This window comes from Fulmarus glacialis, unplaced genomic scaffold (assembly GCF_000690835.1).
Source record: "Fulmarus glacialis isolate BGI_N327 unplaced genomic scaffold, ASM69083v1 scaffold14687, whole genome shotgun sequence".
Classification (NCBI taxonomy): Eukaryota; Metazoa; Chordata; class Aves; order Procellariiformes; family Procellariidae; genus Fulmarus; species Fulmarus glacialis.
In genome coordinates, this window is record NW_009223898.1 from 1563 (window position 1) to 15818 (window position 14256).

A 14256-nucleotide genomic window follows, 5' to 3' on the forward strand; every position below is an offset into this window, starting at 1 on the left:
CGCCCTGGCTCTGCTTTCCCTGTCGCACCGGCCATCCCCTCACTCAGTGCATCTTTGCGGAGGCTCCCTGGGTCTCGCTCCGCTTTCTGGCTGCCAACCACCTCGTAAGAGTAACAAGCCCCGGCTACGCAGCGCGCCTCGCTCAGCGCCGCTTCCTCGGCTCCCGGGGCGGCCCCGCAGAGCACGGGCTCTCGCGAGACCCTCGCCGTCTGAGTTTCCATCTGATGAAGTGATGAAAGTCAGCCTGCGTGGTGTGGTCTCGCTCTGTGTGGGCTGTTTTACAGTCTGAGAAGTAGCTATGTAAAAATAGCACCTTCTTACTAAACAGATCTGCTCTCCGTGGGTCTGCCTCTCTCCCCCAGCAGAAAGATGTGTTTAATACCGATGCCATGGTGGCCCTGGACGCTGGGCGAGCGAGCCAGGGCACGCTGTGCCAAATCCAGTGCCAGGGAAGCCCGACCGTGCGATCCTTGTTATGACTGATGGAGGCACCAGAAAGCCCGCGACCTGCCTCTCCCTCCGCTGCGAACCAGTTGAGCTGGCAGTCAGGAGCAGCAGCTTTTTATTGGGGAAAAGGCACATTTTGATGCGGACGCTGATTAGAAAACTCCATCTGCCAGTCCCTCGCGATGCCTCCAGCGCTGCCTGCTGCTGCGCCTGCACGTGTGTTATGGCAATGCGGCTGCCTGCAAGCCCGGGCACTGGCCAGCACCACTGCTCGCACCAGCGCGATCCACGGCCATGAGGAGAACATCCTTCCCAGGAAGGACCTGGAGCTCCTGTGGAGCTCCTGAGCTCCAGCACAGTTCTCAGGTCTCCATCAGTCAGTGCTGTGGCAGAAGCAGCTCCCAGTGTCACCAGCCTGGCTCCCCTCCCTAGCAGAGCCGCCCGTCCCTTCTGATCCTTAACCCTACCAAGTACAGGCTGCTGACTATTTCCTAAAACAACTGGCTGGGCACCAGACACTTCTAGGCGACAAGCAACCCCCAGTCCTCCGAATTTGAAGCACTGAAGATGCACAGAGCTGTTTTTCTTCCCTGTATTGCTTTCCTTTTCAAACGTTCCATTTTCTAAAAGCAAGAAGGCAGAGCAGCTTTGCAATGATTATCACGTTTACGTAGGGAGAAAGCAGTCCCCTGAACCCTGCGCTCTCTCGGGGCCATCATGCGGCTGTCTGTAGCTGGGAAACGGGCTCGGGGTGTAGGACAGCAGGGCCCAGGTCCCACCAGCCCGCGAACAGTAACCAGAGCAGTAAGCAACGATTCCTGCAGTGACCACTTCTGGCATAACCCTTGGGGGGGGGCGAGACACCAATTTAGAAATACATTTTAGCTCAAGACATATTACATTTGTCTTTTGCATTATTCTGTACATTAGCTAAAAGCATTTAAGGGCAATAGTTCAGACAGTTTTTCCTAGGCTTCTGTGGGAGACAGGATACTGGCCAAGATGGATTTGTCCTGCTCTGGGATGTTTTTTATTACGAAAAAGCTTTATTAGAACAGCATCTTGGTGCGCAGTCAGGTTTGCAGTGGGAAGTTTCATTGTTCTGTCATTATCATAAAAACGGAAAATGCATCAGAAAAGTCATTTCAGCCCTGAGCTCCCATCGCTTTCCAACGCAACCCTTTGTTACTGAGGTGTGTGAATTTTGTGCTGGCAAGAGATACCAAACCAACAGCTCTCAGGGCTGAAGTTTCCATTCATCAAAACCAGGTACAGCATGGACAACAGCAGAGCAGACTTCCCTCCCTTCCCTGCCAAGACCACCTAAAAGGATGAGAAGCAGTTTAGCCTCCGCTGGCCACTCAATATTTTTAGTTGCTGCGTTGAGTTGGCCAAGAAGTCTGCCACTCGGTGCCAATTTTTAGAGTGAGCTTTCTCCTTGTTGATATACTACCTACAACGTTAGGAAAGCTGACTTCAGCGCACTGACAGCTCTCTGCTTAGTGCAGTGTTCCCCTGCTCTCTTGCCCAGAATTGCAATGCTTGGGGACAGCGGCTATTGAAATGCTAACCCTTGCTGTGATCTGCAATGAAGTGAGGAAGAGGAAGAACTGGGGCAAAGACGAGTGACCTCTGACATCTGCGAAGTGCGAGTCAAACTGAAAAATACAAACAGAAGAGGATACTAGATTCAAAAGACTCACAATCAGGCACTTTCAGGAACGAAATGTTTGTTATGTTCAAAGGCAAGAACAGTTAGTCGACCATGCTCCTGCACTTTAAGCGGCACCGCACTGCAGTCACGGCACTGCAGCGCCTTCGAAGCGGGCAAGCGGTTTCAGGCTGGCAGAATTGTTATCAACAACAAAAAACAAACACGAAAACAAACAGTCCTGCAAAAGCAAGTGAAGACAGCACAGGTTCTTTACAGCATAGCCAAGCTCAGTTAGCAGTTTCTCAGCAAGACAAACTACTTCTCATGTGGGTCTGCTTATATTAACTTCTGCAGGGTGGCACTGACGGGGACCGCAGTCGCTGTCACTTCTAACAGGGTGCCAAAGCTCTGGGAGAACACAGGCGCTGGCACACAACGCTCCGTTTAGACAGACAGTGACCTGCTGCTCTGTGGAATATATACGTTATGTTAATAATGTAGGCGTCAATGTTTTTCAGCACGTAGTGGGCTTTGGCTCTTGTAAAGTGGCTAACGTACGTCCCTGGCTGGATGGTGGATAATGTTTGGGCAACACCGTCAAGCGTTTCCATGCAAACATTCCTTTTTATTGCCTGAATCTTGGTACTGTCACCTGCTGCTAAAATGCTGTGGGTCACACAGAGGTAATTCTCAGTTCAAATTAAATTCCCTTGGACAAAGGATGTCTTGTAGATTAAATAACAGCCCGCATGGCTCACAAAGAGGCACTGCATGCCACAACCTGCAGTCTTACAGGCTGCTCTTCTCCAATAAATTTGAGAACACCACCACGTGAAACATGCTTCACGTGATGAAAAACAGGTATTGCTGAGACTCCTTGGCAGGCTGTCAGGGCCTGGGTCAAGCCAGCGGCGTTTGGGCACCCCTGCTATACTGTAAAGTCACCTACCATGAGTAAACGCTCCCCTTATTAGCTGCATCTCAATATAATGAGCAAACTCCCGGGAATTTAAGAGAAGCCTCAGAGAAAGGGCGCTGCACAGCGTCACGTCCTTGGTGCAGCGCACCAGGACACGCAGCTTGTTTGGTCCCAGAGCCTGAGGAGCGAGCACCGAGTGGTGAGCTCTGACCGCGGGACGGGGCACACGGAGAGGCTGCGTCCCTCGGCTTGGGGCGCTGAAAAGACTCTGAAGCAGGGTCTGATACGCTCCTGGGGACGTGACAAGCAGCGTGCTGCCCATCTAAACCAGCACATTGCCAGCATTTCCATCAGCAAGTCATCCTTTCTGCCTGTTCAGTATCGCAGTGCAATTCACGCTCTGGTCATTCCACTTCCCACTGGGTACCTGCGACTGCCGGCCGGCTTCCACTCCACCAAGTGGATGCGGAGTAGCTCCAGTGACTTCGGGAAAGGAGCCGAGACCTCGGCACGCTGGGAATACTGACCTCCTCTGAGTTTATATTCCTCTGACATAACAGGATACACCGAGTTCAGTAACCCCAACGAACAAAACTGCACGCGGAGATGCAGAGGCACAAAGCTAATACCATCCAAACCCAGAGAAGAGCGGAGGCTGGGGAATCCTTTTATTATTTACACTTTGCTTTCAAATTCCCTGGGGCAGGGACAGATTTCCTGTTAAATGGTTACACTCTGTCCAGCACTGTGGGCCCATGGGGTCGGCCACAGTATGCTACAACTCTTCTTTTACAAATTCATGTGGCAAACTGAATTTTGGAGCTGAGAGGTGGATACAGGGCTTCTGCATGGCTGGGAATCCTTACTGGCCAGATTCCTTCCTTCTGGAATGCCCTCTAAAGGAACTGCAAATAGACGAGAGAAGCACAGTATCGCTTGTAAAATGTGGGGGTAAGAGAGCATCAAAAGAAGAGGAAGCGAGAGCCCTTTCTTTTAAATCGTTCTAAGAAGCTTTCTAAGACGAAGCGTGGAGCTCAGTCTCCGCAGGGGCAGGGGGCAAATCTTTTCTGCGTCCTTTGCCTGCTTCTGCACAGCCTGCGAGAGTCCTTAATAATTCAAAGACACTCTCGACAGCACTTTTTTTTTTTCTTTTTTATTACCTTTTAAATGGCCAGTTTCAGCTTCTGATGAGCTGTGCAATAAAATCTGTCTCTTTTTAAGGACAGCTGGTATTGGTGAGATGGATTGCAGTGCCCTGGACAGGTCTATAAATAGGTGAAGCTACAGACAAACATCTCCTCCAAGGCCAAGAAGAAGGAGTAAGCAGGCATCTCCTGACTCTGCGTGACTCTGAGGCGTAGAGACAGCAAACCCTGCTCCATTGCGCTGCCAACAGGCTACAGACCCTGCTGTGGTGGGACAGCCTTCTGTACTCTGTACTCACTGTGTAATGTTAAAGGAAGAGGGCTTCTTCCACAGGGTTTGTCCCTTCTCCATCTAGAGCTATGACACTACAGCTCTGAAAAGTGATAGCTAACAGAATTAATTAGAAGGGAAGTGCACGTCACACTATCACCTTGGGTGTGTGCGACCGTAGGAGCCTTCTGGCTAAAGGAGCTCTCTGCTGCTTTCCAGGACCCTGAAACTAAATGTGTCTTCTCCAAATTGCTTTTATACTTTAAGGACAGAAAGTCTGTCCTGGCATTCAGAGGGAAGACCTTAATTCTGATACTCCGTTTTCCCCAGAACAGGGAGAACAGGAAATGGCCGAGATCTGAGAAGTGGCTGAGATCTCAATATGGTCAAGGGAGAAGTTCTTGGCAGTTTGATAAGGACAAACAACTTTCTAGTTTTTCATCCCAACACTCGCAGTTGCATCTGTGAGCACCGTGTGGTGATAAAAGACACAAGGCTACACATCTGATCCCTAATAAAAAGCTACCCATCAACTTTCAGCCTGCCATCCACTGAGTCCAGCCTATGTTCGATGCAAGCTGTGTCCCAGTGAATAAAGCGGCTGAGTGGGAGAATCTATTCACCATGTCTAGAACTAGGTGGGCAAACGACAGTTTAATGCAAAGCTTCCTCCCTTATTAATTCGGAGGGCAGCTGGGACAGGCAAAAGCAGAGGACAGCACAGGGCAGTGCTATAGTGCACGCTGCCAGAGCAGGCTCATGCAGAAATGCTGCCCACAGCGGTTCCAAGTCTCACCTACAAGTGAACCCACTGGGATTAAAGCTTCTAGCAAGCGATACTGGAAGCCGCCTGCGCGATCAGCTGCCTTTGGACTGCAAATACAACGCAGAAGCTTTTATACCGTAGGATGTGCTGGGCCTGAGATGAAACAGCTGATCGTACACTGACTCATTCCTACGCTGGAGGAGCAGGCAGTTTGAACAAGCCCTTATTTTTAGCACAGTAATTTTTACCCGTTCTTATTTTGGTTTCCCACGTGGCCCCTTGCAGCAGAGTGTTGGGTCCCCCACCCAGGGGGTTTGATTCTGTGCCTGGGGTCGGGTGATGGGATACACTCATTGCTCCAAGCAGAACAGGAATGGGAGAACAAAAGTATCTACCCTGGCACTTGCAGGAAGGGCTGCGGTCAGAGCCACAGGTGAGCTCCTTGGACAAACGACCACATTTGCTTCCAAAGCTGGCTGGAAGCCCAGGTTGCTAGCATCTTTAAAGCTTAACATTACAGAGCGGCGGGATGGCTGGCAAGACCTGAGCTGGGCCGGTCTCAGCACAGCACTTACTTGTCGAGGCAGGCAACGCTGAGGCACTTTTCCTGGGGCTGAGGCTGTGTGGTGCTGTCGCCGGCTGCAGCGGTCGTAGTGCTGGGTTCATTCTCCTGCAGGATGGAGTCAATGAACGTGGAGGGGGACAGAGGAGTTTCAACAGCAGGAGGGTTCCCTGGGCTGGCCTCCTCTATCTGGGGGCTGCGGGCGGGACTAGGGGGTTCTTCTTTGATACGGACCACAGGACTACTCCTGAGAGAAACAGAAAGAAAACTGGTAAAAATCTCACACTAACACGTTCTTGATTTGTGAGATCTGCTTCCACACAAGAGGGCAAAAAATCCTGGTGACTGCTGTTGCCTTTTCACATACAAAGCCTCCAGAGTCAGCTACAAAGATGAGGTTGAACGAGTACCTAAATATTTCTTCTCTGATTCTGATCCTAATCAGCTCCCCTGACACATCAATGTCTTGCGCTATTACTGCAATCTCAGCGTATTTCTTGTGGCTAAAGGTTTGTGAGGCTGCTCAGTCCAGGACCTGCCATGCAGTCAGCTCTGTATAGGTAAAGTTATTGGAAGGAGGGTGTGATTTTTCTCGTAACAATACAGTTAAAACAATACAGCTTTTGATGTGGACATAGTCTAAGTAGTACAGAAGTAGCACAGTGTATATACCCTTTTTTAAAGTCACCACGGAGACATGCATGACATAATCACCACCACAGCAGAGGCTGTAGTGTTTTAACTGCTCCCACAAGGTCAGCGGAGTGACTCCTTTGTGCAGACAATGCCTGGGATCGACCTTTTACATAAGCACCCAGGCATTTTCAGATGCACTATTTTTATGGGAAGGGAAGATAGCTTCTTTGGTCAGCCCTAATTCTACCACCCAAACTCACTGATTTGGGGGTGTAAGAGGCGCTATTAGTCCTACTGGAAAGGACAGCAACTACAAAAGGACAGAGAGAAGGGCCATTAAGCAAACATATGGCCTATATTAAAGAGCCAGTGTTCCTGGCAGAGGGTATTAAAGGCAATAAATGGCATTTGTGGGTGATTCAGCACCTCAGGGGAAGTGCCAATGCCAGGAATAACCTATTAAAGAGGAAGAAAAAAGGAGTTGGTAGACCACAAGGTGCTAAGGAAAGATGGGCCCTTCTTGCCCGGGGAGGCTCAGAAAGTTCCAGAGCCGCTGAAGCTTGGTGGGAGCGGGGCTGCAGGGAGTAAGGGCTGAACAGCGATGCAGCGAGAGGCTTCCGCTGACGCGGAATGGCGTCGGCAGAGGCACACAAGGCTGAGTATTACCTATGGCATCTGAGGACAGCTCTCATCTCTGCTAGGGCCTGTAAATCTGGAGGAGTTAAAAACACTGCTGCAGGGCGCCGGCTGAGCTGTATTTGATAGTTCTCAGCCTCCTCACCCGTGCTGTTTGGGATAGAGCTGCCATTGTTATTCTCAGTTACTTGAGAAGGAAGCTGCTTTCTGCACCTCCTCCTCTGTGCAGCAAGTTTATAAGGGCAGGGCAAAGCTAACCCTGCTCCCAGGATGTTGGTAATTTCACAGGACGGAGCAGACGGCTTCCTTGGGGAAACCAAACTGTGACCCACCCCGGACAGGTTCACACTAGACGGGGCAGGCAGAGGAGTGAGTGTTGTTTGGAAAACAGAATTAAAGCTGAACAAAACCAACCAACCAAACACAAATCTGCTGAGATGGCAGTGTTCTGAATGAGACTATCCTGGAGGGACAGGTCAACTTTCTGTGAAGTCCCGGTAAGGTAAGCAGGATTGAGTTCAAACACCCTGAACGTTCCCTGTACCAAGGGCTGCGCTGTTCTCCAGCTGTCGCTCACGGGGGATTCTTAACAGAAAAGGCATGTCACAACGGTGTTCGACTACTCAGCACATTGGAAAACACATTCTCCCTATGCAGATAGCTTCAGATTTTACGAGAGCAATGGCATACCTTTCATCGAGACTGCCGCTGGGAGATGCTGAAGGGCTGGACTGGGCTAGCTCGGTCACGTCAGAGATAATGGGACCAGAGTTGGCTGAAGAATCCGGGGAATACAGGTTGGAGCCACTATATGCTGGGGAAGAAGCCTGAAATGACAATCACAGCATTCGCGGCGTGAAGCACTAGGCACGTACCGTACGCTATCCCACGTATGGGAGACGGAGCGGGAGGAGGCACATCAGAACAGTCCAAAACCCTGACCCACCCAAGGAAGAAGGTAATGTGGGACTCAACACGATGCCTGGAAATACACTGTTGCCAGCCCAAAGCACTACTAAAAAAAATAAAATTGGAGTTCTGTTCTGTAAACTTCATTTTCTTGGAAATAATGGAATTTTAAAAGTAAAAATATTGGATTCTTTTTCTGGATCATTCAACACATGGGTTTTCAGAAGCCCAGATTTTCAGCTTTCCCCTTCCACTAAAACTCCGGGTTTTTTTTCTTAAATGAAAGCTGAAATTCATACGACTGAGACCTACAGATATACAAGATTTCCATGCTGGTAACAGCAGCATGGAATGGCTGCATTTTGGTATCAATCTTGCTAAGGAGCAAATTAATTGAGACAATTTGAGTGAACCTGAACCCCCTTTTCTCTTTGTGTGTCAGCGTTTGTCAGTCCAGGACACAAAGCAAACTGCAGATTAGAAGATGCACCCAGGAGTCAGAAAACCACGGGGGATGAGGAGAATACAGGGTAAGAGAGATTCTGCTTAAATTCTCAGAGCTGCCCTTAGCTTTGAGCTGACCCATGACCTCACTCACTCTCCTCCTCCGGAGCGACCTCCTGACACTTCAGACAGTCGGTGACGGCAACACTGAGTGGTAGCCAGAGAAAACCCTGGTCCGTCCTTACCTTCAGATAAATATTTTACTGTCTCTCCTTTAATGCTTGCCTGTACTGCACACACTGTAATTAGGCTTACGCCAGCACCACGTTAACCTTCTTGATCACCGCTTAGCACAGACAAGACCACAGTGCAGATACGCCCCCTCAGCTCCCTCATAATTAAAAAGAATACTAAAGAATAACCAAAAATAATTCCATCTCACTGCATGCCAGGTGGTACCCAGGGACACGCGGAGATGCTCTGCAGACGCTCTGCCCGTAGCTTGCCTTGAGAGGCTGGATCCCCACTGCCGTATGCACGAGCCTCCTGCCCGGTGAGGAACCCGTCCTGTGAGCAGGAGCACTTCTGCCTGGCGCTGCGCTCACCGACACTTCAATAAAACAGGCAGCCACCGATTTGAAACTTTTATAAAACCTGAAGTGCCAGCTGTGCGCAGCATGTGCACTGAGGAGCGTGCAGACAGCACGCTGTCCTTGTAACGCGTGACTGTGCCCTGTTCTGGACCGTGACTTTTGGGCTACCTGTTGTTTCTGCAAGTCTGAGGTTGCGTTCTTGAGCAAAAAAGGGCATGATGATGTGGCAGTAGTTACACAGATGCAGAATCACCGGGGGGACAGAGCGAGCTGCTACTTTGCAGCAGTGATGCGAGATCAAGTCCCCATGAGTGGCACAGGACTGATCTCGGCTATGTCGCCGTCAGGACTGCCCACGCCTCACCCCCACTAAGGTCTTATGCCACGTTAACTGTCTTCTTGTGAAAACACAATTTTTTTTTTCCCTGCCAAAGCAGGGACTACGGCGCGTCAGGATCCAGCGTACTTCTTGGCAGCTCGCTCTGAAAAATTGCCCAACTATCGTTCCTCAGTTCTGTTTGGAGCTGAAAATCATAAACACGAAAGTATGAGAAAAGATGACCACCTGTGTTTCCCATAATTGGGACAATCCGGTAATACCTGGAAGAGCTCCCGGTGGTTCTGTGTAAGTATTTGCTGCAAGAATAAAGGCACTTTTAAGAAAGAGATCACAGGATTAGACGGGAGCTGGAACGGGAACAGAGAGCTTCCACAGAGGGTGGTCTAACTGCAGGAGAGCTCTTTAATGGGGCTTAGCTATTTTGGTTCTCTGCTAAAAAATTCATCAGGATCACCTTGGCACACCAGGGCAACTCGATGTCAGGAGCCAGCGGCTTGAATCCGCTGTCCCGAACAGGACGTCCCTGCAGCAGCTCGGGCAGGATTGTACCCTGGAATTGGGGACAGCTTTTATTTTGCTACAAACAGCTGGTATGAAAGCTTAGCTATGTTCCCAGCTGTAAAGCCTTGCTCCTGGACTACAGCGTTGCCAGAGGATCAGTATAAAGCAGCACATTCATTCACACAACAGCTCTGGCCAAGAAACACCAGCTGGCTTTCCCATGCCCAGCAAACAGGGGTGCCGCAGACCATGAGAGACGCCCCGAATTTAAGTGGTGCAGTTTCCCAGGGCGCACACTGATACGAACCACATCCAACAGAGCATCTAAAATGAAAACAACCATGTCAAGGCATGAGATTTAGTGGATTAGCATAGGCCTGAGGTGATTAAAAGCAAACAGTGACCAAATGTGTCACACCTCTCCTATCAGCAGCAAGTGCTGAGCCAGCCAGCTCGCCCTCAGGGAGTGCCATGAACGCGGCTTTCCAGCTCTTAGGGCACGGATGAGTCTTCCAATTCTCGTGGTAAGTCAGAGCCCACAGTTTGAGACCTGCACGGCATGAAGACGGGCAGTTCTCGGTATTCAAAGCATCGCGCAGTGTCACGACAAGAGGGTTTCTGTGCGGGCACACTGCAGCTATCAGGTCGAAAGGGAAACAGCAGTATGAGCGACCCCGCTCCCCTCCTCTGGCTTACGAGGCTGAGCAGACTCAACACGTACAGGCCTGGGAGCAAGTCTGTAGCTCATCTGCAAGGGGATTCAGGGCCAGCATTAATGGGTTCGGAGGAGACTCCGTGTGTTCACTGGCCATTGAACAGTCAGGGGAAGCAGCTCACCAAAAGGTGCGTAGAAGGATGGGAGAGTATAGATAAAACGTCAGGATTCATCGGGACCCAGCAGCGATCTGAAGGACGATCCGGAGCACGCATTTACAGAGACTCCTCCTATAAAGCCTTGTCACTGCGAGGCCACCTCCTGCAGGCAGGCGGGTGAGGTGCACCCTGGAGCTCACAGTGGGATGACTGCATGGCATTCACCACCGTAACGAGGCCAAGGTCTGAACAACATCCAACCACAAACTCGTTTCTTCTGGACTATACATTGACGACGCCTTGCAGGAGATCCCTTCACCTCAAAAGCTACTTCCTGCTCTCTCATCTCAAGTCTTTAACACCACACAACTTGACTTATTTTGGGGATTATTCTGTGCACAAGCACCAGTTGGCTTTGCTTCGCTCTTCCCACCTTGCTCCCTACCTCCACGGACACAATTCAGCTCTGATCACTTGGGTCTTTGCTACTTCAGGCCTGTGTCTCAGCCAAGCTCTGACCCACGGCACCTTCCCTGACCGAAAGGAGGCTTCTTTGCAGGAATAATGCTAATTATGCATGGTCACACATTAATTAGGCAATACGAGCAAATGTTTAGCAGGGATTGACTGACATCAGATGCGTTTTGTTTGTGACAAAACCAAAATGTGGACCAAGTCAGCAGATGTAAGCTAAGCAAGAAGGCACCACTTCAGCCCATCTCTGCTTTCAGTGGAATTCAGGTAACTCCTCGCTTGGCCTGCAAGCCAAATCCTCGGCCCCATCACAACTATCGTTGAGAATTACTGGCTAACAGCTCTCTCCCCGTTGGCTAAGCTAGAATGCAGCTGCCACCTTAAAATACTTTGCCAAACAAAACAAAGAGGTTGTGAGCGAACGGTTGTACAAAGGCAAGACCAGCTGGAGAAGAGCCTAAAATGGGTCCCTCCCCATGAAGGTGTGTCCTCGTCCCCCTCCCCAAGGCCCAGCGGGCACAGCATACTTACTGTGTATGGGGATGAGCCGTGGACGTGCTCCAGGGAGTACTGGCGACTGTATTTCGGCATGGAATGTGCTGAACTGCTGTCGTTCAACATCAGGGGGCTACAAAAGATTCCCAAACACCACAGGAGTTACCGCGCTGCCAGCACCGGGTCTCGGGCACCACCTCTCCCCGGCAGAGCCCACTGCCCCAACCCCAGAACTGGGTACTTGCACCACCCGAGGGGCCAACGCACAACCGTCCCCAGGTCTGGAAGCCCTGGAGGGTCCAGTGGCCACGGGGGGTGGTTGTGTCAGTACAGCAGAGCAGGCAGCCCCACCACACAGAGGAACACATGAGCCCCCGTGACCCACCCCTGGGCTACATTTGGCAAGTCTATTGAGCAGAAATGTAAAACCTCAGGCCTCAGAGGACTTCTTTATAGTCCCTGGTCACCTCCTTCCGCAGGCCTGTATTGTCAGTGCTCTGCTTGGCTTCACTTCTCCATGGCCAACTGCTCCAGAGATGGATTACTTGTGGTCAGCTGTGACACAACCACTTCTGTGGCCCTTTTCATGTACTTGAGTACTGTGGAGAAACTCTTTCTCCTTACAAGATAAATCATTTCAGCATGTCTTGGACATTATCACTATATAAACCACTATCTTCATTAATAATAATCAAGCCTGCTGTGGTGTTGTCTGCCATATGGTGCTGCTGGGCACTGTTCAAACACAAAAGGACAGCCTTGCAATTCGACAGGCAACACGGGACAAGGTGGGGGCAGGAACAGGCACACAGCAGAGTATCTGCCAGTTCACATGTGAACAAGTGCAAAAAATCCGGTGGAGGAGGAGCCCATCTCACAGGATGACGCTGGAAGAGCAGGGCCCGTTCAGCCTAGCGGAGTGTCAGATGAGACACAACAGCAGAACCATCTGCAAAAGCTAAGGAGGGAAAAGTAACTGTGCTACAGCACAATCCTGGGACAAAACCAACTATTAACCGGCCAAAACAAATTAGCCTGGAATTGTTCTTAATCGCTTACGGTACTTAAGTACTGAATGGTCATCCAGCACAACTAGCAAGGGGCAAAATAACGCAGAGCACATTTGAGGACAGGCTTGATTAGTGTGTGAAGGTGTCACACACTCTGTGACAGGTCTGGATGGTCCAATGTCTGCCTTGCTGTATAACGACAGAAATATCATGGCAGTGCCAGGAGACTACTTTAGCAGTGCAAGACCCCAGCCCTCACTGCGTATGCTGCCACAGTGCAGTGGTTAGGTTCTGCACGGGCTTATGTGGCCTGGATCGCAAACCCTTCTTGATACCAGTTGCATAGCAGTGTTAGCTGGTTTTGGCTGGAGCAAGTACTTGAAGGCTCACATGATCCCAATGACCGCTGTCCAGTCCTACCCCACTGGCAAGGCTGCTACAGAAGACAGAGATCTGGGGGACCCACTCTGCTGATCCTCTCTTTATTCTCTCAGACAGGGAATCTTTATCTGGATGTAGAAATGCAGACTTACATCTTCCTCTTCACCCCAAGAATACGGTTGGATTGCACCAATGAAATCAAAAACTGGATAAGCTGTGAGGAGAAAGAAGGAAAACCTGTTATGGTGTGCACAGTACTTCGATAAGCACGGACAGAAACAGCTCTGGGACCACTCGGTCCCTGTGCTCAGAGCCGAGCCAGAGCTGGGCACAGGGGACACGGCAGAGTGCTGACTGCAACTCTAAGCACAAAGGTGAAGGCTAGGGGTAAAACCATTACGTGGCAGCCAACTGAATTCTGCATTGCAACACTGCCAGCCCAAATTTAGCTTCTCCCCGCTGGATTTCCAGAATCTCATGGCAACAGGAAGAAAACACAGTGATCAAAATTATTCTTAAACAGAATTAATGCCACTGCATCCCACCGATCCTGCAGGTGCCCAGCCTGGTCACTACATCACCGCATACACCAACACAAGAGCATCCCAATCCCTCCGTCTGGAGGACCAGGATTTACCTTATTGACAACTTTCTGCTGCTGAGCGTGCTTCTGCCTCAAGCTGGCTACTTCCCTCCACAACGCCTCATTCTCACTGCAAGAGAAGAAAAAGCCATCTGAGAAAAAAAAGCAGCCTCTCAGGCAGAGCAAATAAAGCACGGGGCAAGCTGGAAAACTGCAGCAGGGGATTTGCCGACATCTCCAGATACTGGCTCATTTACAACCTCCTGGGGCTGCGGGTGAAATTGTGTTCATTAACTTTGCTTTGCCATCATTTTAGCTTGCACGGCTCCAGAAGCAGCAGCTATTCACACGTGGGCAGTAACACAGAGCCTTACCAGAGAGAGCGAGCAGTTCACATCTGCTACAAACCATTACTGTGCCCTTGTGGAAAGGCCCCTGGTGACCGAGCTCAATCGCCTTGATCTAGCCCAGGTGCACACAGGGCCGGTTATAAATCGGCTTCTCTAGAGACCCGGGGGGGGGAAGCCCAGGAGGAGCAAGCTCCGCACCCGGGCAGAGACCTGGGCTGCGTCGGGATGGAGTGTGGGCTGCACAACCATTGCACCGAGGAGCTGCACAGCACCTACCCCTCAGATTTTCTCCTGCAGCAGCAATTCCCAAACTCTACACACTTTTTA

At 50.5% G+C, this 14256-nt stretch overlaps 1 protein-coding gene across 1 annotated transcript; it reads right to left on the reverse strand.

Moving 5' to 3' along the window:
- Positions 1 to 2002: 2002 nt before the first annotated feature.
- Positions 2003 to 13709, reverse strand: LOC104079819 (heat shock factor protein 1-like; the record flags this gene model as incomplete). The annotated part of the gene is made up of 6 exons (XM_009581979.1): positions 2003 to 2105; positions 5778 to 6011; positions 7727 to 7863; positions 11642 to 11738; positions 13149 to 13210; positions 13634 to 13709. Coding segments are annotated over 6 exons (709 nt in total), but the record flags the coding sequence as incomplete, so codon positions are not given.
- Between the last annotated feature and the right edge of the window lie 547 nt (positions 13710 to 14256).